The sequence below is a fragment of the Artemia franciscana genome, chromosome 11 (genome assembly GCF_032884065.1).
Source record: "Artemia franciscana chromosome 11, ASM3288406v1, whole genome shotgun sequence".
NCBI lineage: Eukaryota > Metazoa > Arthropoda > Branchiopoda > Anostraca > Artemiidae > Artemia > Artemia franciscana.
The window spans coordinates 33,205,108-33,231,902 of NC_088873.1; the positions used below are offsets into that span (position 1 = coordinate 33,205,108).

A 26,795-nucleotide genomic window follows, 5' to 3' on the forward strand; every position below is an offset into this window, starting at 1 on the left:
TACTTGACACTAAATCATTGTGAAACTTTTTACGTTTTCCTAAAATACGAATCCTGTGTCTATTATGAAGATTTCCAACACAAACGTGAGGTAGTTGTAATTCCCGGACCTAATTATACGGAGTTGTCAAGTCCTATTTATTGTGTCCTAGTTTGTAAGGAGTCTGTAGGAGATTTCAAAAGCCTCGTGGTTCATATTGCTAGAATGGGTAAATATGGAGGAAGAGTTGTATGCGGTTGCATAATTACAAATATTGATGGACGCCACAATATCTTTTCAAATGATATGTGTAGCCAACCCTGCGTAGGGGTACATAATTCAATTCAAGTCGGTGACTCAATTTTTAAATTGGAATCCTACCCGACATGTGGAAACGGTGTAGGGCTACTTAGCTATTATCAAATTTTAAATTCAGCATATAAGGCAAAAATTAAACTATCTATTTTAATTTCAAGTGTGTATTTATCACTTTATTAATATTTAGCTACTTATTTTAATATCGTTGGCATCACTCTGAAGCGCTTGTGCTATAAAACTGAAGATATTCGCCGGAGAAGTTGTACTTGAATCAGTTGCATTGTGAACTAACTATGAGAAAAACGAAGCAGTAGAGCATGGTGGCAAAGGTTAGTATGTTTTTTGATGGTTAGTGATTAAAAGCGTCCATTATGACTAAATTGTTATACAGACTGACAAAACTGAAAATTCAATTAGAAGCATAATACTGCATCAAGTTCTAATCTGGTTCTAATCATAATAATTCCAACCCTTTTTTCTGTGTTAGCCTACCGTTTCTCTGTTCAGCCTACTCTTTCAAAGAAAAATGTATAACCATTTCTAAATTAAATGAACTTAATTTCTTCTAATAAGTTTTGTATATATATTTTTACACACACACACACACATACACACACATATCTATACATATATATATATATATATATATATTCCTTCCTGCTTGTCGTTCGCGGAATCATAACTTTTATAGGATTTGTATTTTTGCTGGTAAGGAATTGCAGGATACGCAGTTCCTCTCCGTCCCTGGTTCCACCTCTCCACCCTTTTATTATTATTAAATAAAAAAAATATAAAATAAAAAAAGAGGTGGTAAAAAGTCCACCTCTCCACCCTTTTATTATTATTAAATAAAAAAAGTATTTTTAACTGCAAGTAAGGAGCGACATTAAAACATAAAACGAACGGAAATTATTCCGTATATAAAAGGGGTTGTCCCCTCCTCAACGTCCCGCTCTTTACGCTAAAGTTTGACTCTTTTTCACAACTCTACTTTTTAAAACAATAAAAAACTTTAGCGTAAAGAGCGAGTTGTTGTGGACGGGACAACCCCTTTCATATACGGAATAATTTCTGTTCGTTTTAAGTTTTAATGTGGTTCCTTACTTGCAGTTAAATTTTTTTTAATTTAATTTCTGAACATTTTTGAATTAATGAATCTTTTGATTTCAGCTCACCGCACATGAATAATTAAAATGAAATTTGCATATTTTTTTTTTTGCTAAATGGCTTTCTCATAGTTTTGATTGGACGATTTTGATAAGAAATAGGGTGGGCGAGGAGGCCTAGTTGCCCTCCAATTTTTAGTTATTTAAAAGTGCGACTAGATTTTTTTACCAACGTTTTGGTTAGTAATAAAGATACGTACCTTACGAATTAACTTACATAACAAACTTCTATATTTGTGTATTTTTGTTATATATATTAGGGGTTTTGCCCCCTCGTCAACACCTCGCTCTTTATACTAAAGCTTGAATTTTGTCCCAAATTCTTAAGAATGACCCCTGAATCACAAAGGCCGTAGAATAATTAGTTTAAATTACTAAAAATGCTTTAGCGTAAAGAGAAAGGTATTTTGAAGAAGACGAGCCTTCTTATATACGTAATTTTTTATGTTTGTTTTATGTTTTAATGGTGCTCACTACTTCCAGTTGAAAAAAACTATTTATTTTCTCACTGTCTGTTTTTAATAATGCTAGAAATTGCGGCACTCCCTTCATGGCAATTCTATTCCCTCATGATAAATTCCTCCATGGAAAGATCCTCCCACGTAATCCCCTCCTTCGACCCCCTCCCACACCAACGCGAAAAAGTCCCCCTGAAAACGTCTGTACACTTCATAATAACCATTACTATATGTAAACAATGGTCAAAATTTGTAACTTGCAGCCCCTCCCCCGGGAGCTGTGGGGGAATGCGTCGCTCCGAATGAAACTGGTACTAAGTTTTCAACTACGCTGAAAAGAATGGCTATCTTTAAATTTTGATCAGGTGAATTTGGGAGAAAATTAGCGTGGGAGGGGACAAAGGTGCCCTTCGATTTTTTTGCCACTTAAAAAGGGCACTAGAACTTTTAATTTCCGTTAGAATGAGCCAACTCGCAATATTCTAGGACCCCTGAGTTGATACGATCACCCTGGGAAAAAACAACCAAAACACAAACAAACACAATTTTGTAGATAGGGGTTTCAAACTTCTATAGTAGTGTTCTCTGATACGCTGAATCTAATGCTGTGATTTGTATTAAGATTCTATGACTTTTAGTGGATATTTCCTCAGATTTTCTAAAATAAAGCAAATTTTCTCAGACTCATAATTTTTGATGGGTAAGACTAAACTTGATGAAACTATTGGTATCGAAGTTCCGTTTTTTAGAGTTTCGGTTACTATTGAGTCGGGTCGCTCCTTACTACAGTTCGTTACCACGAACTGTTTGATGGTTCTTGCTGTCTAATTTTGCCCATTGTATTTCTTTTTGTGATAAACGTCTCCAGCTCCTTGAAGCTAAAAATATTACGACTATTGATGGCTGTAAAGAATGAACCACAATTTTTAATGGGAATTCTGCATGATGTCATGACGTCACCATAGGTTCGATATGATCACCCTAAAAAAATTAATTTTTCCTTAAAGTCCTCACCTATTTAGACCGTTTATGAAGGCCAAAAATTTTTGAAAGTTTGCCAACATGATTTATATATGGTCATCGCAAACGCTGGTCGAGGTGGAAATTTGTGTTGTTGTACTGTACACCCAAGTTAACTTTTATTGGAGTTGAACGTAACTCGAGGAATTTGAACTTCTTTCTGGCCATTTTCCAAGTGTTAGTTTTTGGTTTAATAATGTTATTACATAATTCAGTAACAATCAGGCGTGTTCCATTGCAAATACCCTTTGAAATATTTGAACTACACATAGGAATAATTGTTGTATTATTCTCTGGTTTTAGCTAATGGGGTCGCAAATCTGAAATTTAAATTAAATTAAGGAATTCTGGCGTGAAATCGATTCTTCCTTCCTGTTTATCCTTCACAGAATTATAACTCTTATATGACTTGCATTCTCCTGGGAAGCGATCGACAATATTCCCATGGAATTTATTCACTTGTTTGTCGAGGATCGCTAAATTCATGCGTTCCTTCGTTTCATTTTAATTTTGACTCGCAAGGCCATTTCCAAATATTCCCTCAATTATATGAACCACTGGAAATCATATGTTAAGGTAATTTAATTTCATTGGGTTTTGAGCAGATTTTTATTTCTCAGTTCTAAGATATACTTAGCGAATGCTTCCTGTTCAGCTTCATCGTGCACTATTTTTTCAACGAAAAAGTTTTGAAATGCTTACAAAGACTACTCTTCTTGATCTGTGAAATCTCGTATTTGATCAGCGATCAGCGTACTTGATCAGTGTACTTGACCTTGATCAGCGAAATCTCGTTCACTGCGGTTGCTTTGGAATTAAACAGGTAAGCACTGACGGAAATCACCATCAGCAGATAAAATACTATTGAAACACTTACAGACATGACTGTTCTTGATCTGCAAAACTTCGTATTTGATCGGCGATCAGCGTACTTGATCAGCGTATTTGATCTTGATCAGCGTATTTGATCTTGATCAGCAAAATCTCGTTCACTACGGTTGATTTGGAATTGAATAGGTAAGCACTGACGGAAATCACCACCAGAAAATAAAATACAATTGAAATACTTACAGAGATGACTCTTCTTGATCTGCGAAATCTCGTATTTGACCAGCGATCAGCGTACTTGATCTTCATTGATCTGCGATATCTCGTATTTCACTACAGTTGCTTAGGAATTGACAGATTAAAGTGTATGCAATGAATGAATTTCTGAAGATTTTGCGGGTTCAGGGTGCTAGAATAATTTTGAAAATTAATGTTAAGAAAACTAAGTCGCCAAGGTTAGGAATAAGTGAAGATGAAAATGTAACTTTGATTAACGAAAAGATTGATCAAGTGAGCAGCTTCACTTACCTTGGTAGTATTATTAATAGTAACGGTGGGTTTCGTGAAAATATTAGAAGTAGAACAGCTAAGGTTCAGGGTATTTTTTTCACAGTTAAAAAATGTTTGGACGAATAGGAAGTCAAGGACTGACGGAAATCACCACCAACAAATAAAATTTTCCCTCCAGATAGCGAGTTTGGATTTGCAATCGACCGCACCACCTGATCCTTATTTTGTCAACCATATTTCTGTAACATTGGGGCGTCATCCTTAAGCCAAACATCAACTTAAGCTAATTCTACTGCTTTATTCGAGCCAGGTTTTATGGCTGAAAATTGAATCTGATGAAAAGGCTTTTATTCAGGTCAAATGTCTTGTGTGTTGTTTTTCCAGCAAGTAATACAACTGGTGCTATTCCAATAAACACTATGCATTTTACTTTACGATTTTGGCCACATAGAATATGATACAAGGTTTTAAACAGAAGGTTTTTACCAGTACCGCCTGTTCAATCTATGAAAAAAAAATTCAGGCCATAGTTAGAGTCATTGGTTGCCAGTAAAATATTGTTCACAATTTTCATCTCCTTTCCTTGCAGAAGCCGATAAATATGTTCTCAAGTAGCAGCTAACTCATTAGAAATTAGAACTTCCATGTTTCGATCATCATGGTAGATTTCAATATCGTCAGTACCATATCGGTCAACCCAGAAACTAGAGTTTCTGTTGCTATTATTATTTAACTTGGATACAATAATAGGATAAGCAGGTTTGATTGCTCCATCCTCAGATACATTACTTTCGTCCTTGGAGAATCAAATATTCAGTCAAACGATTTTTGACCTTTTCCCAAAGAACTTCGCATGGCTATAAAAAAATTCGTTGAAATTTAGAAAGTTTGGAGGAAAAATTTCCTCCAAACAATTTGAGGGCTACTTGTCCTCCAATCTTTTTGATAACTTAGAAAGGGAACTCAAACTTTTAATTTCTTTTCAAATGAGTTCCCTCCCGATCTTTTAGGTTCGATAGTATCACTGTTAAAAACAACAACAACAAAAACTAACAAAATAAACACGCATTTATGAGCTTTTCTGTGGCAAAAATACGAAATTCCATATTTTGGCAGATTGGTATTGAAAACTCTAGAGTTCTCAAATACGCAGAATCCGTTGGTGCGATTTTATTAACATGTATTTGCTTTTTGGGGGTGTTTCTCCTCTTTTTTTAACAGCAGACAAATTTTCTTAAGCTCGTAACTTATGATGGTTAACTTGAAAAGTAATGGGTTTATATATTTGGAAACAGCATGAAAAGCCATTTCTTTTTTTAGAGCTTTGTTTACTATTGGACCAAGTCACTCGTTACTTACAGTTCGTTACCAAGGACTGTTTGATCACCTCCCCTACATCTTTATCGTACAGTGCAATGTAGTCGTATTTTTTTCTTTATTTTGAACCTAGTTAGTGACCCTGCAAACACTGAGGGCAAAATCATCAAAACAGAACGAATAAATAAAAATCTATTGAACATAAGTAGAATGTCTATTGGTAATGAGAATGGGCACTCTAGGGCTAGTCAGAGAGTAGTCATTATTTTTTATTAAGCTAAGTTTGTTAGCCTAAACCGTGGGTGCATGGATAACCTATAATCAAGCACGGTCCGGGTGACACAATTAATAGAAATCCTCTGAAACATTTGAAATTACAGCTAAGATTATCACATATATTGGCTTGGAGTCCCATTACGACTATATAATGTTCAATGTTATCCATATCTTAAATTATTGTCTTGCAATAGAAAACTAGGAGATCACGTTCTAATCGTTCTATGAATATGAAATAAGGGAAAGAGTCACTTGCTAGGGGAAATTAGATTGAATAGTAAGTAGTCTCTCAGGAAAGATCCAAACAAAATATAAATTAAGTCTTATCTAAGTTCTCATCTTTACGAAGGAATTCTTTGTATGACTCATTTCCCCCTGATAAATTAAAAGTTCTTATCTTTCATGGAATCGATACAGAAGTTGAAATAATATCTAAGCTTGAAAAAAGAAGAAGAAATGACTAGCAAATAACACCACTTATCGTAATTAGCTGCCATTAAACAAAGGATTAGGAGTCTGACGTATCCCCCTCTAAAATTCACCTGGAAATCCTCCCCGAAAATAAAACTGAGCAGCCAAAGAGAAATTGAGTCAAATAAAAATAATAAGAAATACTTCAAAACAATATTTTATACTGATTCGAAAAATATGAAGTTTGTTCAGCTCCATGTTACACATCAAATGCCACGAGCCTGAGTTAATTTGCTTGATTTTCGAATAATGCCCCCCCCAAAAAGGCAAGTTTTAATAGATATCACATCATTGGATTCAGCATACTAGATAACCCAAATGTGGAGAGTTTCAAGCTCCTATTATAGAAGTGGAAATTTGAATTTTTTTTTCCAGAAGAAAGATCATGGATGCGTGTTGATGCGTGATGGATTTACATTTAGAAGACTTACTATGTACTATAAATAAAATTTTTCTTTTTGTAATGAAGTACGATCTCGTTGTCATAGTGTTTAGCTAGCTAAGCAATCTTGTATAAAAATTACTGAAAGTAGCTGGTTCATTAAATGAATATAATAATAATTAATAATAATTTATTTGTTACCCGCTTGTTTTGACAATTTAAGCGGAGTAAAAACATTAAGGAAAGAAAAACAAAATAACACAAACAATACAATTAATACAGTCTAATCAAAGGGTGGTAAGGACCCAAGCATTGACAGGCCTCAGAACCTGATCTAGCGTAGAGTTTTTTTTATAAACAAAAATAATATCAGTTGCACAAAACTTTCTGATAATCTTCTGATTTCTATAAGAACGCGGCAGATACAGTAAATATTTACAATAACAAAAATACAGAATTCTTATACCTTGCAAATCTTGATTATTAAAAAACGGGTGCAAACCGGAAAGAAACAATATAAAATGACCGCGATATGTAGAATAAAGTCTGGATAAAGCCTTTCGTGAAAATCTGCCTCAGTTCGGGACAATTTTCGCGTACCCAATTTTAAGTTTACTTTTAATATCATTAAGCCCACAAGGTCGAAAAGCCGATAAAGATGAACAAATACTAATACCAAGCCACCGAATCGAAGAAATGAGCTTAACTGAAAAATAACCACAATCAAGATCACTACTTTTAGCATTAAAAACTAAATATTCACATTTTTCAGTATTAAGTATGAGGCTGATTTCCTCAAAAGACTTAGAAACAAGCTGGGTCGACTTAATTAGGCCAGATTTAGTGCTGATCAAAAGTAAATCATCTGCGTATGCAATATACGAAAGATTAGTTAGGCCTAAAAACATGATGGATTAATACGTGGCAAAACAGAATAAAGACAAGCATTAGATAAGGGGATAAGACTCCTCCTTGCCTAAGACCAGAACGGATGAGGATATTACCAACGTAGGTGTCACCTGACTTGAGTCAAACATATGAATTAGCATACCAAAAATGAAGAGTTGATACAATAGACACATTTGCACCAAGTTGGAGTAAAGAATACCAAAGTTGGCTATGGCATATTGAATCAAAAGCTTTTGAAACATCGAGTGCACAAAAATGAACCTCAAAACCATTTTTATGCGCTTTAAGTAATAGCGAAACTATAGCACGATGAGCATGTTGGCATACTATATACGGCTTGAAGCCTAACTGATTAGACATATAATCTACACTAGACAGGAGATCAGGGAGCAAAACATATTCAAATGCTTTACTTAAAGTACACACAAACGTAATAGGCCTATACGAAAGCGCAACTTGTTGGACCCTTATCACGTTTCAAAATTGACGTAATGATACCAACTAAAAAAGAATCAGGGACTAAAGAAGAGCATAAACACATCTGAAAAAGTAACTGCAAGTGATAAACTAATTCCTCCGAATCGGTATTGAGGTGAAAAGCACTGATGCCGTCTACATCATAAGATTTCGATTTAAGTCTCTCTACACTCCTTTTGACACGGTCAACACAAACTGGAGGTACATGACCTTGAATGAGTTTCTTCGGCAACAGATTAGAACAGAGCTTGGCAAAACGAAAATGAACCGCATACATCACTGTATCGGAAATTTTACTATAATGATTGATCCATGATACATTAGGGATTCGGTCGGCCGTAGGCGATCTATCGAACTTCGCGGCATTAATCACTTTTTTCCACTGGCTAGGAGACTTAGGAAATTCGGCACCATTATACCTAATTTTTCGAAGATAGTGTTTAAAATCCCTTTGTTCTTTGTTTAATATCGAAAACATTAGCCCTTAAAGGGCGGCCGCAAGCTATCCAAATTTTTCGCCACAATTTAGCCCGATTTTTTATTGTTTTGAGCTATGGGTCATTCTTCCAAATTGAACTTCTTGTTTGGGCTCGAAAGGGACATAGGGGAACAGCTACCTCTTCACACCTCTTTAAGCACGATACAATGTGGCTATAATAAATATTAAGCTGAATTCTGGCTTGTGGGGACCCAACGCTTGTACACAACAGATCAAAAGGGACTTTAATCGTTGATAGAAGGCTAATAAGTGTGGAAAAATAAAGAGGCCAGTCAGCTTTGTTCCATTCTCTTTTAGAAATCTATTTTCTAGAATTAGGACGAAGGTTCTTTTCGGCAGGAGCATTAAGGGTAACAGTGAGGGATAGGGGGAGATGGTCATAATCACGTTCATCCTGATCAACATGGACTTCGCCAAAGATGAGACCAGAAGAAACGATACAATGGTCAATGTCCGAAAGTGAGCCACTATTATTCATATAGGAATGGGAGGCATCTTTCTTTAAAATTTTGTAACTATTCGGTAGGGAATCTAAAAGAAGCTCAGTCCGCACCGATGCCCTCAAATTAGCACCGCAAGCACTACTTTTTCTTGGAAACCTTTCCAATTATTTTTTGAACTGTTATTTTTTGAATATATTATGATTTTTGAACATTTGTTATCAAGAACTGTTAGATCCTACAACATTTATTCTACACGTATTTTGAAATATAGGTAGGATTTTCAAAAAAAAAATTATTTTTCGTTGTGATTTTGTTGATGTTAATTACAACACATAGGAACACACTCCTTAAAATATAAATCGCTTTCAGTAGCCTGCAAATGACACTCTGATAATTAGAAAGCTAGGGACGTTAGTCCTACTACTGTTTGTGGTAATTTCTGTTCGTTTCATGGACCACCTTATTATTTATTTTAAATTCTGATCGTTTTAGGATACATCTATTCATCTATAAGGGCATCAGTTATTTTCATGTTCAATGTGTTTGTTAATTATAATTTCTGTTAGTTTTGGTTTTAATTATTCACTAATAATAATTTATTTTTGTTTCAAGTTTGAATTGTTATGTAAGCTTAGGTCCTATCGTCGCGTGTTTTATTTTTTCTTTGCTTTTCTGTGAAATAGTTCTTTTTCCGAAAAAAACGCATTAAGAAATTATAAATATGTATGCATCCGATCGAAATTTTTAGAGCGCTATTTTGTTCAAAATAGTGCAAAGGTTAGACAAAGAAAATACAGGCTTGACCGAATCCCCCAGAGCTAGGAGGCATATAAGGGTTTTATGAAACGGGTGGTCGTATAAACTTCGGAGGGGCTCATTTGATTGGAAATTGGAAGTTTTAGTTCCCTTTTTAAGATTCAAAAGTGATCAGAGGGAATCTCTTGGGTCAACACCCTCCCCCAGAACCTGAGGGCAAGGGTGGTAAGTTATTCCACAGCGGTATATAAAGTTTGTATGGAAGAAGTGGTCGTATAAACTTTCGAGGAGGTTCGTTTCGTTGGAAATTGAAAATTCTAGTTTCTTTATTAAGAGCCAAAAGTGATCAGAGGAAAATTAATCCCCCTCCTCCCCAATGCCCTCTTATCCTCAAATGCCTCCGATCAAAATTTAGATATAGACTTTTTGTTCAAAATAGTTCAAAGATAACGTAACTACGGCCCTGGGGTTGACACAACCCCCCAGAAGCCTGATATAAGTGTTGTAAGTAATAGCCGGGTGCATGCAAAGGTTTATATATAAGGAGTGGTCGTATAAACTTTCAAACTCAAAGGAAGGGTCTCATACACTCACACTCACTCACTCACTCACTCGCTCACTCACACTCAATCAATCACTCACAATCTTACTCAAACTCATTCACTTACTCACTCACACTTATACTCACATCCACGTGAAAGAAGCGGTCGTTTAAACCTAAGAGGGGCTCGTTTAATTGAAATCGAAAGTTCTAATGTTCTTTTATGAGTCAGAAGTCATCGAATGGAAAAAAACCCTTCCCACTCCCTCAATTCCCGAGCGCATCTGATGAGATAACAAGATCTGATAAAAAAAATATCTGGGGTTGACACAACCTCCCAGGGTCTGGGGGCAAGTGTTGTAATTTATGCCCGAAGGGCATATAGCGTTGTTATGGAAGGGGTGGTCATATACACTTTGGAGTAGGCTCATTTGACTGGAAATTGAAAGTCCTAATTCCTTTTTAGGAGCCAAAAGTGGTCAAAGGACAACTGGCCTTCCCCGCCCTCTTTTACTCCAATGAATCCAATCGAAATTTGGAGACAGCCATTTTGTTCAAAATACTCCAAATATCAAATAACAATGCCTTCAGGGTTGATACAGCCCCCATAGCCCAGAACAAGGGTCCTAAGTTATACGTCAGGGATATTAAAGGTTTTTATGGAAAGAGTAGCTGTAAAAACTTTGGAGGGGACTCATTTAATTGGAAATTGGCGGTTCTAATGCTTTTTCTAAGAGTCGAAAAGGATTAAAGAGCGACCAACCCCTCCTCCCCACGCCCTCTTTTCCTCAAGTGCATCTGAATGAAATTTTGAGTTAGTCATTTTGTTAAATACTGTCCGGATATTATATAAAATACCTTCGTGGTCGACACAGCCTCCCTGAGCTCGGGGCAAGGGTTGTAAGTTATGATCCGGGCATATAAGGTTTTTATAGAAGGTGTGGTCATATAAACTTTGGAAGGGGCTCATTTGAATAGATAAGTGGTAGTTCTAGTTCCCCTTTTTTTTAAAGCCAAAGTGGTCAGAAGGCAATTTGGTCCCCTGCAACCTCTTTCCCCAAATGCATGTTATCGAAATTTTGAGATATCTATTTTGTTCAAACTCGTCCAAAGTTTATATGAAAATGCCTCCGGGGTCAACCCCCCAAGGTATTTTTTTGTATAATACTCCCAAAGTCCGGGCACAAGAGTTGATAGCTATGACCCGGGGGCATATAAGATACTTATGGAAAGTGGTGGGTGCACAAACTTTGTAGTAGGCACATTGGAAGTTTTAAGTTCTAGTTCTCTTTTTTAGCGTCAAAGTGATCTGAAGGCAACTAGCCTAACCATGCCTGCTTTTTCCCAAATGAATCCCTTTTGAAATTTTATTTTTCATAGAAAAGTTAGGATCCTCATTAAGTTGAACTGATTCCGATTGTGTTCGATGTTTACTTCTTAAAATACAAGTTTCCTATCATTATGATTATTATTATTTTTTCCCAAAGGCTCTTCACACGGAAGAGTGGTCATATAAATTTCAGGGAAGGGCTCAGTTAATTGGAAATCAAAAGTTTTAGTGCAATTCTTAAGAGTCAAAAGAGATCGGAGGGCAACTGCCCCCTCCCTCTTTCTCTTTTCCCCAAATGCTTCCGATCAAAACTTTGAGACAGCCATTTGATTCAAAATAGTCCAAAGATCATATAAAACGGCCTTCGGGGTTGAAGTAGTCCCTCAGAACCGGAGGGCAAAGGTTTTAAGCTATGCCACGACCATCATTTTCCAAAACAAACATCCAATCCAAATTTTAGACGTCTACTTTCTTTGGCATTGTTGAAAGATCCTGTAATTATGCCTTTGGGAACGTCAATCCCCCAGAACAAGGGCTTTAAGTTAGGCAATTTGTTCACTGAATACATATAGCATATATTATTGAAAAAGGTAAGTATTTGTGATTAGGAATTGAGTGACTGGATATTGGGTATTGAAAATTCTAGTTCCCTTTTTAAGAATCAAAAGTGATTGCAAGACAACTGCACCCCCTCCCTTGCCGTCTTTTCCTCAAATGCTTCAGATCGATATTTTTATGTAGCCATTTTGTTCAAAATAGTCCTAAGGTCATATAACAATGCCTCCAGGGTTGACAGAGCCCCAGAGCCTGGGAGTAAAACTTAAAGCCATTCCCCGGGTACAGTTCATATAACGTTTTTATAGAAGGAGTGGCCGTATAAGCTTTCACTCTCACAAGGGGCTCACACACACTCACTCACTCACGCTTACTCACTCGCTCACACTCGCACTCACACTCACTCTCACTCACACTCGCTTGCTCACTGACACTCATATCAGCACTAACACTCACATACAGGTGGAATAAGTGATCGTATGAAATTCAGAGGGGCTCATTCAATTGGAAGAAGGAAATTCTAGTGCCCTTTTAAAAGTTAAAAGTGATTGGATGGCAACTATCCTACCAAACATTTTTTTTTTTCTCACATGTATCCAACCAAAATTATGATATATCCATTTAGTTCAAAATTGGCCAAGATCAGACAACAAAATTCCGGGGTCAATAGCCCCCCCCCCCGAGGACCCGGGGCGAGTGTTGTAAGTTAAACCTGGGGGAATATAAGATAATATGAAAAGGGTGGTCGTATAAGTTTTAGAGGAGACTTAATTGGTTGGTAATTGAAAATTCTAATTTCCTGTAGTTAACTAGCCACCCCTCCCCCCACACACCCCCTTTTACCCAAATAAATCCAATTGAAATTTTGAGATAGTTATTTCTTCAAAATAGTCCAAAGATCATATAACAACCCTCCAGAGCCCGGGGTAAGGCTTATGAGCTATGCCCCGGGGGGCATATGAGGTTTTTACGGAAGGGATGGTCGTATAATTTTTTGAGGGGGCTCATTTGATCGGAAAATAAAATTTCGAGCTACCTTTTCCAGATTCAAAAGTGACTGGAGAGCAACTAGTCCCCTCCACGCCCTCTTTCCTCTAAATATATCTAATCAAAACTTCGTGATAGCCATTTTGTTCAGTAGAGTCCAAAGATCATATAACAATGCCTCTAGGTTTAAACAATTTTGGGATAGCCATTTTGTTCGAAATAGTCCAAATGTCAAACAACTATGGTTCCACGCCTGATACCCTACCCAGTCCTTGGGGGCAAGGGCTAGAAGCTATGCGAGTTGCCTATTGTTAACACATAAGGTTTTTGTGGAATTTGTGGCCGTATTACCTTATGGGGCTCGTCCGACTTGAGAATGAAGGTTCTAGATCTTTTCTTTAAGAATCAAAAGTGATTAAATGGCAAGCAGTCCTCTCACATCCCCTCTCCCCAAAATTTTGGTTGAAGTTTTGAGATAGCCATTTTTTTAAAAATTGTCAAAAGGCTAAATAATTATTATTCTGGGGTTGAATCCCACCCAGCCCCAAGGCTAAGAATTTTAAATTATGTAAGTTGCTTATCTTTACTTTGATACTTTGTTAACTTCGATATTTTGATTTACTGATTTACGCGATAACTTTTATTTACGGGACGAGGGCTATAAGTTATGCAAGTTGCTTTTTGTTATTTTGATGATTTGTGTAACTTGATACTTTGTTACTTTGATATTGTTACTTTGATACTACTTTTGATATTGTGATGAAAATTCGGCGGTGAAAAAAAAATTTGAAACGAGGAATGTTGAAAAGCTTGAAGAAATTAATTAAAAAAAGTTTTCCGAGAAAGAAGTTTTTCGAAGAAAAGTAAAGGCCATATTAAACTTAAGATCGGCAAAAATAAAAATCTATAATAATTCAAACTCAAAACGACCAGAGATTACAATCGAAGTATACATGAAGCCGTAAGCAAAAGCAAATTATATAAACAATCGTAACTAACAAACATACAACAGGTATTAATACAAACGAAAAAATAAATCGTTGAACAACTTACAGTTTATTTAATTTCAATTCGTTTCGGATTACCTTTATTCTTTATTAGTAATTTCTGGTCGTTTTGAGTTTGAATTGCTATAGGTTTTTATTTCTGTTGATTTTAAGTTTTAAACGGCCTTTATTTTTCATTAAAAAATTTCTTTTTCTGAATTTTTTTTTTTTTAATTAATTTTATTGAAGCGGCTGCCGTGCTTTCACTGAAGTTGGTGTCAGTTTCACTAACGGCAAAATTCTATATATAGTTGTATGAAAAGCCTGAGAAGAAGAACAGAGTAGGTCAATATTGTTAGTCGGTGTCTGCAGTAGAAATACCGCTTTTTCTCTTAGCAATCCCAAATTTAAGGGAATTCTATTGAATAAAATGTATACTCTGGGTTTCAGTACGTTGAAAAGGGCCTTACTAATAATTTAAAATTGGAGTGATAAGAGGGGGGAAGGGATTCTATAATTTCAGGAGGAGGTTTAACTATGGAATATGCATGTTCAGGGTTGAATTTTCAATTCGTTTGTAAAATAAGTAATTTATGCAATTAAATAATATTCTGATGCAGGAAGAAAACGCGGTAACCTGGCATCTACAACAGAGTTGTCTTTTGGGCTAGTGTCCCTGAAACCTTAAAACCTTATGATTTTAGTTGAATATTTTGAAATATTAATGTAATCCACCCCTGTTTTGTCGTTGTCTGAGTTTGTATCCTCTCCAAAGTAAATTCATGCGTATGTACGTACTGTAAATCCTCCTTCTTCGGAGTACAGATGTGATGGTAAATACTACCCATCCATCGAGGCAAATTGCACCATTTTTTTAAAGGATGGGGTTTTGTGGGAATCAGTGCTTTGTGTTTGTTGAATGATTGTTGCTTTTTCTTTAATGAATATACTTTTTGTATCTTTTCTTAAAAGTTGTCAAACCTGAAGATTAAGGAGAGGAAAGGAACGGACCTAATTTCTCTCTTCTTTGTATTTGTCTAACTCTGACTAAGTAAAGACTAAAAATATGAGATTTTTGTATCAGTTCATTGGATTTTTCCAGTTGAAAACGTCAGAAAGAGCCATAATATGATATTCTTTTCATAGAGTTTTCTTGATTAGGATGGTAGTATTTCTAATGGCAATCATGTAACATCATTATCTGCTAAAGGTTTCTATTCGTTGCAGGATCTGCATCCATGTTTGCTTCAGCTATTGATGTCAGCCGTAGTTTTCGCCACCAAGAGAGTGGAATATGACTCATGCGTGGCAGTAGACACAATTGCTAGTATAGATGCAATTCCTCATCAATCTTTCAATACAGAAATGAAAATACCTGGTCCAATAGAATGTGGGACATTCTGTTCGTCAGTATATTTCGACAAGAATTATGATGAATATCGAATATTGGTCCATGTGCCTTTGATGGGTGATGGTAAGGGACTGTTTATTTGCACATGTTTGCTTTTGGATGTTTTTCATATGACAAGCAAAAGAAGAGATGAAAAGTGTACAGAAATATGTCCTGGAACTAAAGAATTTGTTCAAAAGTGGAAATACGAAAGGACGTCGAGTCGTTTGAAACCAGGGAGCTATTACGGCGTGAAAACATGCGGAAATGGTTTGGGTTTATTAAGCGCATATAAAATTAGTTCAAGTCAAAAAAACAAAGCAGATTTGATCATTCTGTTTTGCAGTTTTTTCATAATTGCAAATTTCTATGCAACAGAAGCAAGTTAATGCATAGAAAAGAGTGTCATGAATATTTCAAGTGCTAATCGTTTTTTGGCTTTTCTTATCTTATCGTTGGCGGAAATTAAGCTACTCGAATGAAATCATAAATTAAGTAATAAATGTGTTTTTTGAAAACTAAATTCTCTTTAGTTAAGTGAGATAGATATGCATGTATATATTTGGCTTTTGGTAAGTTTTAAAGGCTTAATCCAGTTCTTTATTATTAAATTGTACTGCATTGTTCGGAAGCTCTGCATTGTAGCTATTCAATATAGTATTAAATCTAGGGAACTGAAGTATGAAAAATTTCCTCCAAATTGCTCAGTGAGAAATGATCACACTTTGTAAACGTTTTTTTTTTCTTTCTAGCTTAAACTGGCACAAATAAGGGGAAAGTTTTTTCTGGGAAAGAACAAAAGTATGACAATGTATTTTAGCAAAAATATAATCACATTTATTTCGAATATTACAAGATTTTTTTCATTTTGGATGTACAGTTGATCTTCCTGGGGTGAGGGAGGGGCAATGTTTGACCCCCTTTCATCTTTTTTACGATTTTTGTTGATTTTTAAGCCAGGGCCTTAAAATGTATGATTTAAGGGGGAATTTTACAATGTACCGCCCGGGGATTTTCTGCAAAGTCTTTGTCTTTTGGAGTCATGTTTGAGCTTTCACATTGAAAGCTCCGCCCAAGCAGGCAGGCACCAACTTAAAAGTGAAGTTAGACTAAATTTAAAAGCACTTAAGATGTCCTAATTTGCCCTGGTTCCGTCGCTAAAGTGACTTCTTATAATAAAAAATAAAAGGGATCCAGGAATCCTAAGATTCAAGAGATCCATAGAAGAAGAATTTTACCACGGGTTTGGAAGTCGAACTGTTTATTGTTAACAGTGTTTGTATTCATTATTTAGATTGAACTGGTCTTTGATTTTCCCAATTTGGGAGTGATATAAAGGAATGATACTATATGCACCTCCAAGACTTGAAAAGTTCAGCAATTTCTAAAGAAATCCAAAATTGCACTTTTTGTCCTTTCTTGGAAGTGATCCGTGTTGCTAGTTAAGTAGGATTGCAGTCTTTTATTAGGTGACCAAAATAAAAGACTTTTATTTTTCAGCACAAGAATTTGCTCATTAGATGCACAAGTTTCATAGTTTTGAGGGGTCGGCAACTTTACTATGGATGTGCATATAGAAAAAGAAAATATTAGGCATTAGCTTTTTTTTTAAAAAGCCGGTCAAAGTCCTGATTCAGCAAATAAGACCGAGTCTTTATTTGCTGCTAAAATAAACTATGTTCTGACTCAGTGCAAATAACGAGCTAAATAGAAGCTGTACACAGCCCTCTTCCACTTTTCCAGAGGGATTGAAAAATATTTCTTTCCAGAGGGATTGGAAAATTATCCAATCATCTTCAATCCTATGTCCCTTCCAACCAGGGTTGTCAACTCGTACATGTTCGGTCTTTTTTACTCTTTCTACCTCATTGTACCCTTTCACTCGAACGATGGGAAAATTATTCTTTTTGCCAATTTATAGTTAAAATCAATCTTTTTTTTACTGTTTTACGAAATGATGATAGAGAAGTTTTAACGAAACAAACACCTTCAAATTACACAATTCAAAGTTAAACTCTATTGGCTACACCACCAGAGCCATTGAAGACTTTCCTTACTGGAACTACGTCAGAATCTAAGCGTTTCTTATCACAGATCAGAAAATATAACTCATGTTTCCAAATGACATCGTTTGGTGCCCAAATCGAAAATCCAGATCAATTTATGCCTACTTTCAAAGTAAAAGGGCAAATTTATCATAGAGCAGGGTCCCTTCTACTTGCATTGTATTCCTGGATTTATTACTCGTTTATGACTTTTATTTCACCCCATCGTCATTTCCCTTCTTATTCATTTCTTACTTGCTTTATTCTGTATAGCAAGATTTTTTAGTATATTTTGTATTCATCAACTTGATTACTTGTAATTAGTCTTGTTAATTATATGAAATAATAATAAATACAAAAAAAAATCAAATGGGAGTAAAGAGTGCAGTATAAACTTGAAAGCAACTAAAAGTTGGTGTGTACTCTAAATTGTTGCTACTACTTTCTGTAATTGTTTTAGAGTAAAGTATATACCCAGCTGTATGTTGCTAGGACTCATGATTGTAAGGCTTAACCCAATATTTCTTACAAAGTAGATATAAAATTCTTTAACAAAAGTGAAAAGTAACACAAAAACTTAAATAAAACAGAAACTATCCTTTATGCTGTGGGTCGAGCGGCCTTCTCAACCCCAATGGTTTTTATCCTGACAACTATTTAGACTTTAACAAGTAAAGACAGCTGGTGAATCCCTTGTTGTTTTATTTAACGAATTTGACGTTTATTGAAGACGTTTGGAATAAAAAAATTAAAAGTTTATAGCAAATATACGTAAATGATTCTCGAAGCATTGTAAAAGCATTTTTTGTTCATTATCCTTGTGCTGAAGTATCTATTCTCGAAGCATTACGATCGCAAACTAAATCTTAGTTTTCAGCTTAAGAAAAACAAAACTAAAAACAAAAACATTTAAGAAAAACATTATTGCAATATTAGTTAAAGTTACTACTAAGCTACTTCAGCAATTATTTCAGAGCGGGGTAGCCTAATAAAATTTGTGCGGCCAGAGGTTTAATTGTAAGATTGCAAATTGTGTTTTTCATTTGTCTTCTTTTAGTCATTCCATTCAAGATGCTCTGGATATTTTTTTATTGTGATAGATTGTCTTAATGCTCTGAAAAGGGAAAATATTTCATTTGCATAGGATAGGAAAATTTCAGTAGGCTAATCAATTTAAAGTCCTAAATTAGCAAGGGAAGTGTTTACTTCACTAAAAAATCATGTCGAGTTCCTCGACACGCCTTCGTTGACCAGTCTCATATCTGTGATGCTTACCTCACCCTAGCTCTCCAGTCGTCTTTCCAGTATTTAAAAAGAAGTAGATTACGGAGATCAAAATCAAATAAACAAGTAGAAAATCAGATTTAATAAACGAAATCAAAAGATGTTTGGTGCAACCATTATTCTTGGAAATGCAAAAGTGAGTACGCAGAAGGCTGATGGAGAAGCAATGGCCAAAATTAACATTTTCTTTGTGTACTGTCAAACTGACAACGTTCTTCAAAGACTTAATGCACCATTTTAAAGTGCAAATTTGACCTCTCTGGGCTTGTGATAGCTATTTTTCAAAAATAAGAAACTTATTTTACCAGCCAGTTACCCAAGAATCTGTTTTGGATGGGGTCCATGCTATCAAAATTACAGAAAAGGGTAAATTATGAATATGAAGTAGAATTCTAGCTTATAGGTTTCTTGATAACTTGAAAAATAGTTTGAATTAGGCAAACAAAACTATGACAAATAAATTCACGGCCCAAATATACCCTGGGAAGGAATTGCTCAGCCACTATATCTACTCTCTTCTTATTTCTAAGCCTTAGCAGATCGTATACATGAAAGATTTTGCTGAGGGCGAAAGCAGACCTTATTTTCTCAACAGGTCTGAACCTGTAGCTTACTATTATTTTTGAACGCCATAAGAGTGATCAGAGCAGTAAAAGGATCCGCTTGCGCAGCTTTTTTTTACTTGCAACCTTATTTCCAACATCTGTCTCCGGCTTTTAGCAGGAATTTAGGTTTTAGTCAAGGACCCACGATAAAGAAAGATCACTAGAAAATAGTTACCAGGCTTCAACGAGTTAAAGAAGGTTTGAATATGGAATCCAGGGCAGAAAAAAAGCGCCAAAAACGAATATCTGGTGGCGCATTAAAAATTCCTTGCGCCAATGGCAAAAGTATCTGCAGAAATAGGAAAAAAACACAAACATTGGGCATATTTTTATTCTGGGGAAACTTTTTTAGCATTTTGTCTGATAGAATGTTTCTTCATGAGCGCAATTGCAGATCCAATTCTATTAACAAGGGATTTTAACAATAGAGGGGGAGTATTGTCTCTCCACACTACTTTTCATATTTACCTTGCCTTAATTTGTACTTGCAAGCATTAAGAATTTACAAGTCCTTCAACTGACCGACATTAGAGCGTAAAAGAAACATTCTGTGCAATACTAAGTATTTTTGCAAGTTCTCTTCCCTTCCCTCAGCCTAACTCCCTGATATAACCCAGATCTTTTCAGGCTCAGACACCCTCTTTGTGCTCACACTTATGCACCTAGCCGAATTTTAGCGGATGCGCTATCTAGCAATGCGATCTTATTTCACGAACGTCAATGTCATCACTCCGTTGGTAATTGAAGACTTTGCTCAATGTGAAAAGGCGACCAGGCTCGTTTAACCTTGTTCCGCCGGATCGTACTGTTGAATCCACCCTAAATCTTGATAATAAAACAAAATCTGGTCTGGTCGATGTTACAGCAAGCCAACTATAAGTCGCGAAGTAGATTAATACCCTACCTTTTGTTGCCTCAGTTTCGTCTGTTTTGTATGACCTCATTTAATTGAATGAAACTTCAGAGTTAGATTCTCTGAATCACAAAAATAGCTAAAAAATTTTTCGAAAAGCAGATGATAATTGTCAAAACGGCTGTGTTCAGAATTACACTGTCACCAAGACCCCTTTACTACAACTGAAGATATCCTTATGAATGTGATAACCAATGAGCGGGCCAGTCCATCAGTGTGTCAAAGGTGATGAAAAACCCTTTTCAAAAGTTCTGTAACCCCAATGGATGTCGCTTCAAGAAAATTGGGATCAAAAAGGAATGTCGTTGAACAAAGCGCAGTTTTTTAGAACTTGCGATAGTGAAGAGAATCCTGTGTGGGATAGATTTCAGCACTAACAGTGGACTGAAACAGCTTAAAAATATTTAGGACTTTCAACTCGTCTCATACACTCCTTCAATTTTTGAGCTCAGAAGTTCTACTTTGGCGCTTCGAAGTTGTGGTAAGCCTATCGTGCTAGACTTTCCGAGAGAGGCCAGTGGCTTGCGTGAATGGCCTGAAAATCCAACCTTCGAAGAGGAACGTTGCTTGTATGGGCGTAAAGCCTCTATTATCAGCTTTATGCCACTGTTTCGCCACAAACCACCAGCTGAACATGAAACCTTTGAAATATATGTCATGTGGTTGCTAAAAGCCGTGTTAAAAGATCACACTGATCCAAATGGTGGCTGTATATCTCTAAGGGACTGCCGTGAGTGTCACCAGTTACGTGGCCGCTGCTCGACAGTCTACTCCTGTCTGACGAGCTCACAAATTGGAAACTGGGAAAAGATTGTTCCAAATTTGAAGAGCAAAGCAAATTTGATGAAAGCAATCTATGAAACATGGGAAACAAATGGATTTGACCATAAAGCAGTTTAAGTACTGCCGACACCTTGCGTGTATGGCTGTCTCGCGGATTTGAAGATAGGATGAGAGCTGTATGTTTGAGTCATAGGATTGATCCGCTCAATTTCGGAGAATTTTTGCGTAGTAAACATGAGGAGGTGGACACCAGATTGGCTCTTCGCCTTGCCTTTTGCTTCAGAATAGCCTTTAAAAGGGTGAAGGTTTGCGCCAATAATACTGATGCTGTTGTCAAACTAGTGAACCAGTTCCCTCATTTGCTTAATATTTTTCTTTGGGAGAATGTTGTGTCTCAGCTCCTCGTGAATTTTCCAGATTATTATGTCCCCATTGATCTTTTGTTCCAGAAAACGCAGAAGCAAATGTTGAGCTCCCTGGTGTTTACTCGCTGCATTTCGCGGTGTAATACAACGAGTTACTTTTCCTCCAAAGGAAAACGAATATTCTTGGCGTCCACCAAGAAAAGTGGTCAGTACATGGAGATTCAGTGTACAATACAGAGGCTGAGAGATGAAACCTTCACGGTAGCCAATATGTTCTCCGGCCAAGATGTTCCCCTCCTTCTGATCCTCGTGAAGTTTCCAAATTATTATGTCCCCGTTGATCTTTCGTTCCAGAAAACGCAAAAGTAAATGTTTAGCTTCCTGGCATTCAATCGCTGCATTTCGGGATGTAACACAACGAGTTACTTTTTTTCCAAAGGAAAACAAACATTCTTAGCGTCCACCAAGAAGAGTGGTCAGTCCATGGAGATTTAGTGTGCAATACAGAAGTTGAGACAAGAAACCTTCACGGAAGCCAGTATGTTCTTCTCCCAAGATATTGCAAGAAAGCTTATAATCAGCGCTTATGGAAGGGATCCTAATCAAGCGTTCTTACTATCAGATTTGCAATCTGAAATTTACCATTGATTGTAAGACAATGTCTACCGAGCCCTTTGAGTTATGGATGACAATTTTCTGGACAAGATGTTGGTTCTGTTGTTTCGAGTGCTTCCTCACTTCAGAAGTGCACCAAGAATTGTACGTGCCTTTCTAGATTTTGTGATGCTTTTTGTGCTTGTACCAGAAAGTGTGATTATTCACCCGAAGAAGCATAACATATGCGTAATTTGTGGTCATTTTCTTTAGATTATTTTTATTTCTATTTTTTTCATCAAAAGCTATATTTCAGCAGCTATTTTTTTTTTCAGACCTGGCTAGAGTTTAATATCTCTGCACTTTCATTTATTTCAAGTGGCTTCACCACTAACGGAACGGAGTTGCAAAGGTGTTGGAACCTTCTTCTGCAGCCCCAATCGCCCTGTTCCTCCCTCTTTGAACATAGCTCTAATGTAAATACAGGAAAGTTGGTTTCTGGTGTCAACACTTAGGTGTGTTTTAATAATGCGCAGTTAGGAAGCTAGATCTGATTGTGTTCATGATTTTTTCTTTTCTCTCTTGGCACCTTATTCTGTTTCACATTTTAGGTTCAAGTCTCTCATCTAGGTCGAAAAAAAGAGAATATAGCTGTTTACGCCATTGATTGTACAAATTAGGTGATATCTCCTTTGGGGAACAAAATTTTCGTTGCGCCCGCCTACATTCGTTTTCAGCCACCATTTCTGCCCCTGATAAATTCCTCAAACCTTCTTTAGCTCGTTGAAGCCTGTGATGTTAGAATTTCGTTCACTGGGATCTCTGACTATTTGTTTCATCTCGATCGAACTGGTACCAGAAGAATTTTAATCTGTAAGATTGGGAAACCAGAATATCAAAGTCGCCATTCTCACTCTGCTTCCTATAGAAAAAATTTAGCTGAAAGGTAAGCATGTTCTGCTTGTTTAGACTAGCACAATGCAAGGATTTACAATAAAGGTGACTTTGCAACAATGAGAAATCAGACTTACGGTCTTCAGAGGCAAGTACCCCCTCTTCAGTCTTTCCCTATTCTGTCCCCATTCACTGCATCACTTCAAGTATGGAAAGACTTTTGCCCCCTTCATCAGAGAAAAAATGAATAAAACATCCCACTAGTTTCTCCTTTATTTTACTGTCTCTCCTTTTTTTTAGCTGATGATTCTTTCCAAATTCTTCCATTTATTTCCTTGTTTCCCTCCTCTATTTTTTTTAGTTTTCCTTTTTATATTTTATATTTCTTTCTCTTTTTTTTGTGTTTATTCACATATTGTTGTCTCCCCTTTTTTTGACCAGTTTTTATCGTTTTAACCCTTTTATTGACTTCATGCAGTTAACTTGTTGACAGTTTTTAGTGTCGTTCTTAATTTATATTTATATTTATATCTCATTCCTTTTTTTATTTATTTGCTTACTCTGCCCCCCCCCCATCACCCCCTTTTTTAATGTCCCTTTTTATTCTTTTTCTTAATGTATTTTTTTTCAGTTTAGTTTGACCAGTTTCTATCTTTTTAACTTTTAATTGACTTTTACAGTTTAATTATTGTCTCATAAATTATTATTCATTGTTTTCGCTGTTGTCTTTGCTTTTTTGCCAGTTTTAGTGCAACCATACGGTTTGTTGACTCCAAAGTTCGAATTCGGCCCTTTGTGTGCTTGTGAGAGAGATTAAAGAAATAAAAAATAAATATCTTATCTTATACCTACAACTACGCCAGGTATACTAGAGCCAAATGGAGTTGCCAACCCACCTTATAGGCATAATACGTCCCATGACATCCATATTCCAAAATTACTCACTGCTCCTCCTTTAGAATTTTTGATGCACATTTATACATCACTAAACATGATCTCATAAAAATCAAGTAAATCAACTCATTTAAATCAAGCATTAAGATAAATGTCCATATTAACCGTTTGTCCTGTATGGACACCACAACATTTCAGGAACAAGTACGCCACCATAGGGTAATGCTTCCTCTGAAATTGGTAAGCTCAGTATATAATCAGCCCTTGAAAAAAAAAAACAAAACAAAAACACGCATCCGTAATCTTTCTTCTTGGAAAAATATTCGAAATTTTGCATTTTTGTAGATAGGGGCTTGAAATCTCTACATTGGCTTTTTCTGACTTGCTGAACGTAATGGTGTAATTTGTATTAGGATCACTTTCCTTTTTGGTGGCGTTTCCGGCTTTTTTTAAATCATGCATATTTTCTCATACCCGTTCGGCGTTGGTGGGTAATATCAAATTTACATATTTGGAATCAGTATAAAAAAGTCCATGGTTCTGATGTATTGATTGTTATCAAAGTTGCTTTTTGAGAGTTTCGGTTGCTATTGGCCAAAGTAGTTTCAGAATCTCAGCGCTCTGTTTCATGGATTGAATAATAAAAAAAAACAAGTTTTTTTAACGGAAAGTAAGGAGCGACATTAAAACTTAACACGAACAGAAATTACTCCGTATATGAAAGGGACTATTCCTCCTCAACGCCCCGCTCTTTACGCTAAAGTTTGACCCTTTCTCTTAACTCTACTTTTCAAAACAGTAAGAAACTTTAGCGTAAAGAGCGGGGCGTTGAGGAAGGAGTTCTTTTTTATTCTAGAGAAGATTGAAATAGAAACCATTGAAATAGAAAAGTGTACTCCCAGTTGCTCTTTAGAACTATGAAGAAATATTTACGTGAACAATTACTATGATCTAATTCAGCCAAAATAGCTTAGTAATTGAAACACATAATGCATAACTAGAACACAAAATGGTCCTCTGGCGACTAAAATTTCAAGTGCGAGTCCCCAAGGGAGAGTTTAGGTTTAGTTGATGTAATTTAGCTCAATTCTGAGCTACTTAAAAATGTTGAGTCCCCCTTAACATAGCTTCAACACCAACTTCAGCTCAATTTCTTATCATAGTTCTAATAAAACAGAAAATAGACGGAGAAAAAAAGTTGTTTCACATCTGGTAACTAGTTCACTCACACTGGTGTACATAAGATATACAATAATGAAAACTTGTTTCTGGCTGGCGGTCTATTTTTAGCTTACCAATCGTAGAACACTGAACTTGGTTTGTTCTAAGTAGCCTATTTTACAGGATGGTAACGTAAAGCCACTAACTACCAATTTTTCCCAGGTTTTTGTGCTTTGGATAACATACCATGTTCAATTTTAGGTACTCATTTTGGTAAGAAATGTTGTAGAAAGCATAGATGTCACATTTGACTACATGGGCTGCATTAGTACGGCAGATGCATCGGTCAGCGATCAAATTGAAGTCGATATAGATAGTCTTGCACCAGATTTAGCAGTTGAATATTGTAGTACATACTGTCTTGAAAATTTATTTAAAGATTTTGCCATGAATATCCCTATTGACGGAGATTTTAAGGGTTTGCTAGTTTGTACATGCTACCAGCGTGAAATCATGACCGATCTAAGTAGGTTTTATCCAGACTCTTGCAATGTTTATTGTCCAAGGATATATTCTGACATGAAAAATTATGTATGTGGTAGTGGAGAATATTTCACAAGCTGGTATAGACTGAGAGAAGAGGATGATATGTTTCCAGAGGAAGATACAACTGCAGAAAACCTACTGAGCAGCTCCACGAGAGTAAGAAAGAACTTTCGCTTCATGTCTATTATATCATTATTAGCCTTTTTAAAATATTTTGAACTACTGTAAAAACTTCTTTATCGATCAAAATAAAAATAATAGCATAACACAGACATGATAATCCCTATTTTTTTCTCTTTAAAAAAATAAACTATGATGACGGAATAATCAGTAAAACTTAAGTCGGTTCTTTGGAACCAAGGCTGGGTGTCTTCAGATTTGAAGTTAGGGCAGCAGCATGCTAATTTCGGTAACCAAGAAATTGAAAGGAATTTCAAAACAGGGTCATCAACTTCTAATTTAGTGACTCAGAAAAAAAAAACATGAAGTAATGTAGATTCGATTACAGTACATCTATATTTACCGGATACGACCAACGCGTTACCTGCTAAAATTGTTGTGCTAGTAAAATGAAAGTCTATAGTATATATAGAGGAAAATAGGGGATAAACATAAATTTATCTTTTATCTCTACTACCCCCTCCTCAAAAAAATGTAAAGTCATAAGAACTAGATATTTGTTTTCGCTACAAATTATCAGCGGTTCCTCAACTTTATACGCAGTTACATTGCATCATGTCATCTGTTTTATTTTTTGGTTTTCAAAGGTATCAAAATATACGAGCAGCTATCCCAAGTTAAATGCCTTTGAGCCCCGAAATCAGCAAGGTACTACCGCGAGTTTAGCTACAAAGAAGCACCAATCACTAAAGCCTCAACTTAAGTGAGAACCTGGTATTATGAAGATATTTTGATGAAACCATAGGGTGCTATTATGGTACCGGTGACAAATTACTAGCTTACTGCCCTTTTTGCTGCCATTGACGGTTCTACTATATTTTGGTCAATGAACAAAAAGAAACAATATGTCGATTAAAAAAAAAATACTCTGCTTACACTCTTGAAAGAAAACCAGAAATAAGGAATGAATCCATAAGTCAACATAGTCGGCTG

At 36.0% G+C, this 26,795-nt stretch overlaps 1 protein-coding gene across 4 annotated transcripts; it reads left to right on the plus strand.

Moving 5' to 3' along the window:
• The first annotated feature begins 414 nt into the window (after positions 1–414).
• LOC136033116 (uncharacterized) lies at positions 415–25,954 on the plus strand. 4 transcript variants are annotated; one of them, XR_010618860.1, is made up of 4 exons: positions 415–626; positions 15,436–16,170; positions 22,967–23,133; positions 25,398–25,954. XR_010618860.1 is itself a non-coding variant. In XM_065713747.1 (3 exons), exons 1-3 carry the CDS (start codon positions 615–617, stop codon positions 25,445–25,447), a joined length of 309 nt encoding a protein of 102 aa, XP_065569819.1. In that variant the 5' UTR covers positions 440–614; the 3' UTR covers positions 25,448–25,954. The 4 variants fall into 4 exon arrangements, 2 of the variants coding, with proteins under 2 accessions (XP_065569819.1, XP_065569818.1); XR_010618859.1 differs by having other exon boundaries at positions 420–626; positions 22,799–23,133; XM_065713747.1 differs by lacking the exon at positions 22,967–23,133 and having other exon boundaries at positions 440–626; positions 15,436–15,682.
• The last annotated feature ends 841 nt before the right edge of the window (positions 25,955–26,795 follow it).

What these genes read in the sequence shown, in the direction of transcription:
- LOC136033116 (XM_065713746.1), top strand. Translation starts at nt 16,147, where the DNA reads ATGCATGTATATATTTGGCTTTTG. An exon ending in ATGTATATATTTGGCTTTTG is followed by an intron (nt 16,171 to 25,397) that starts GTAAGTTTTAAA and finishes GTTCAATTTTAG; the next exon opens with GTACTCATTTTGGTAAGAAA.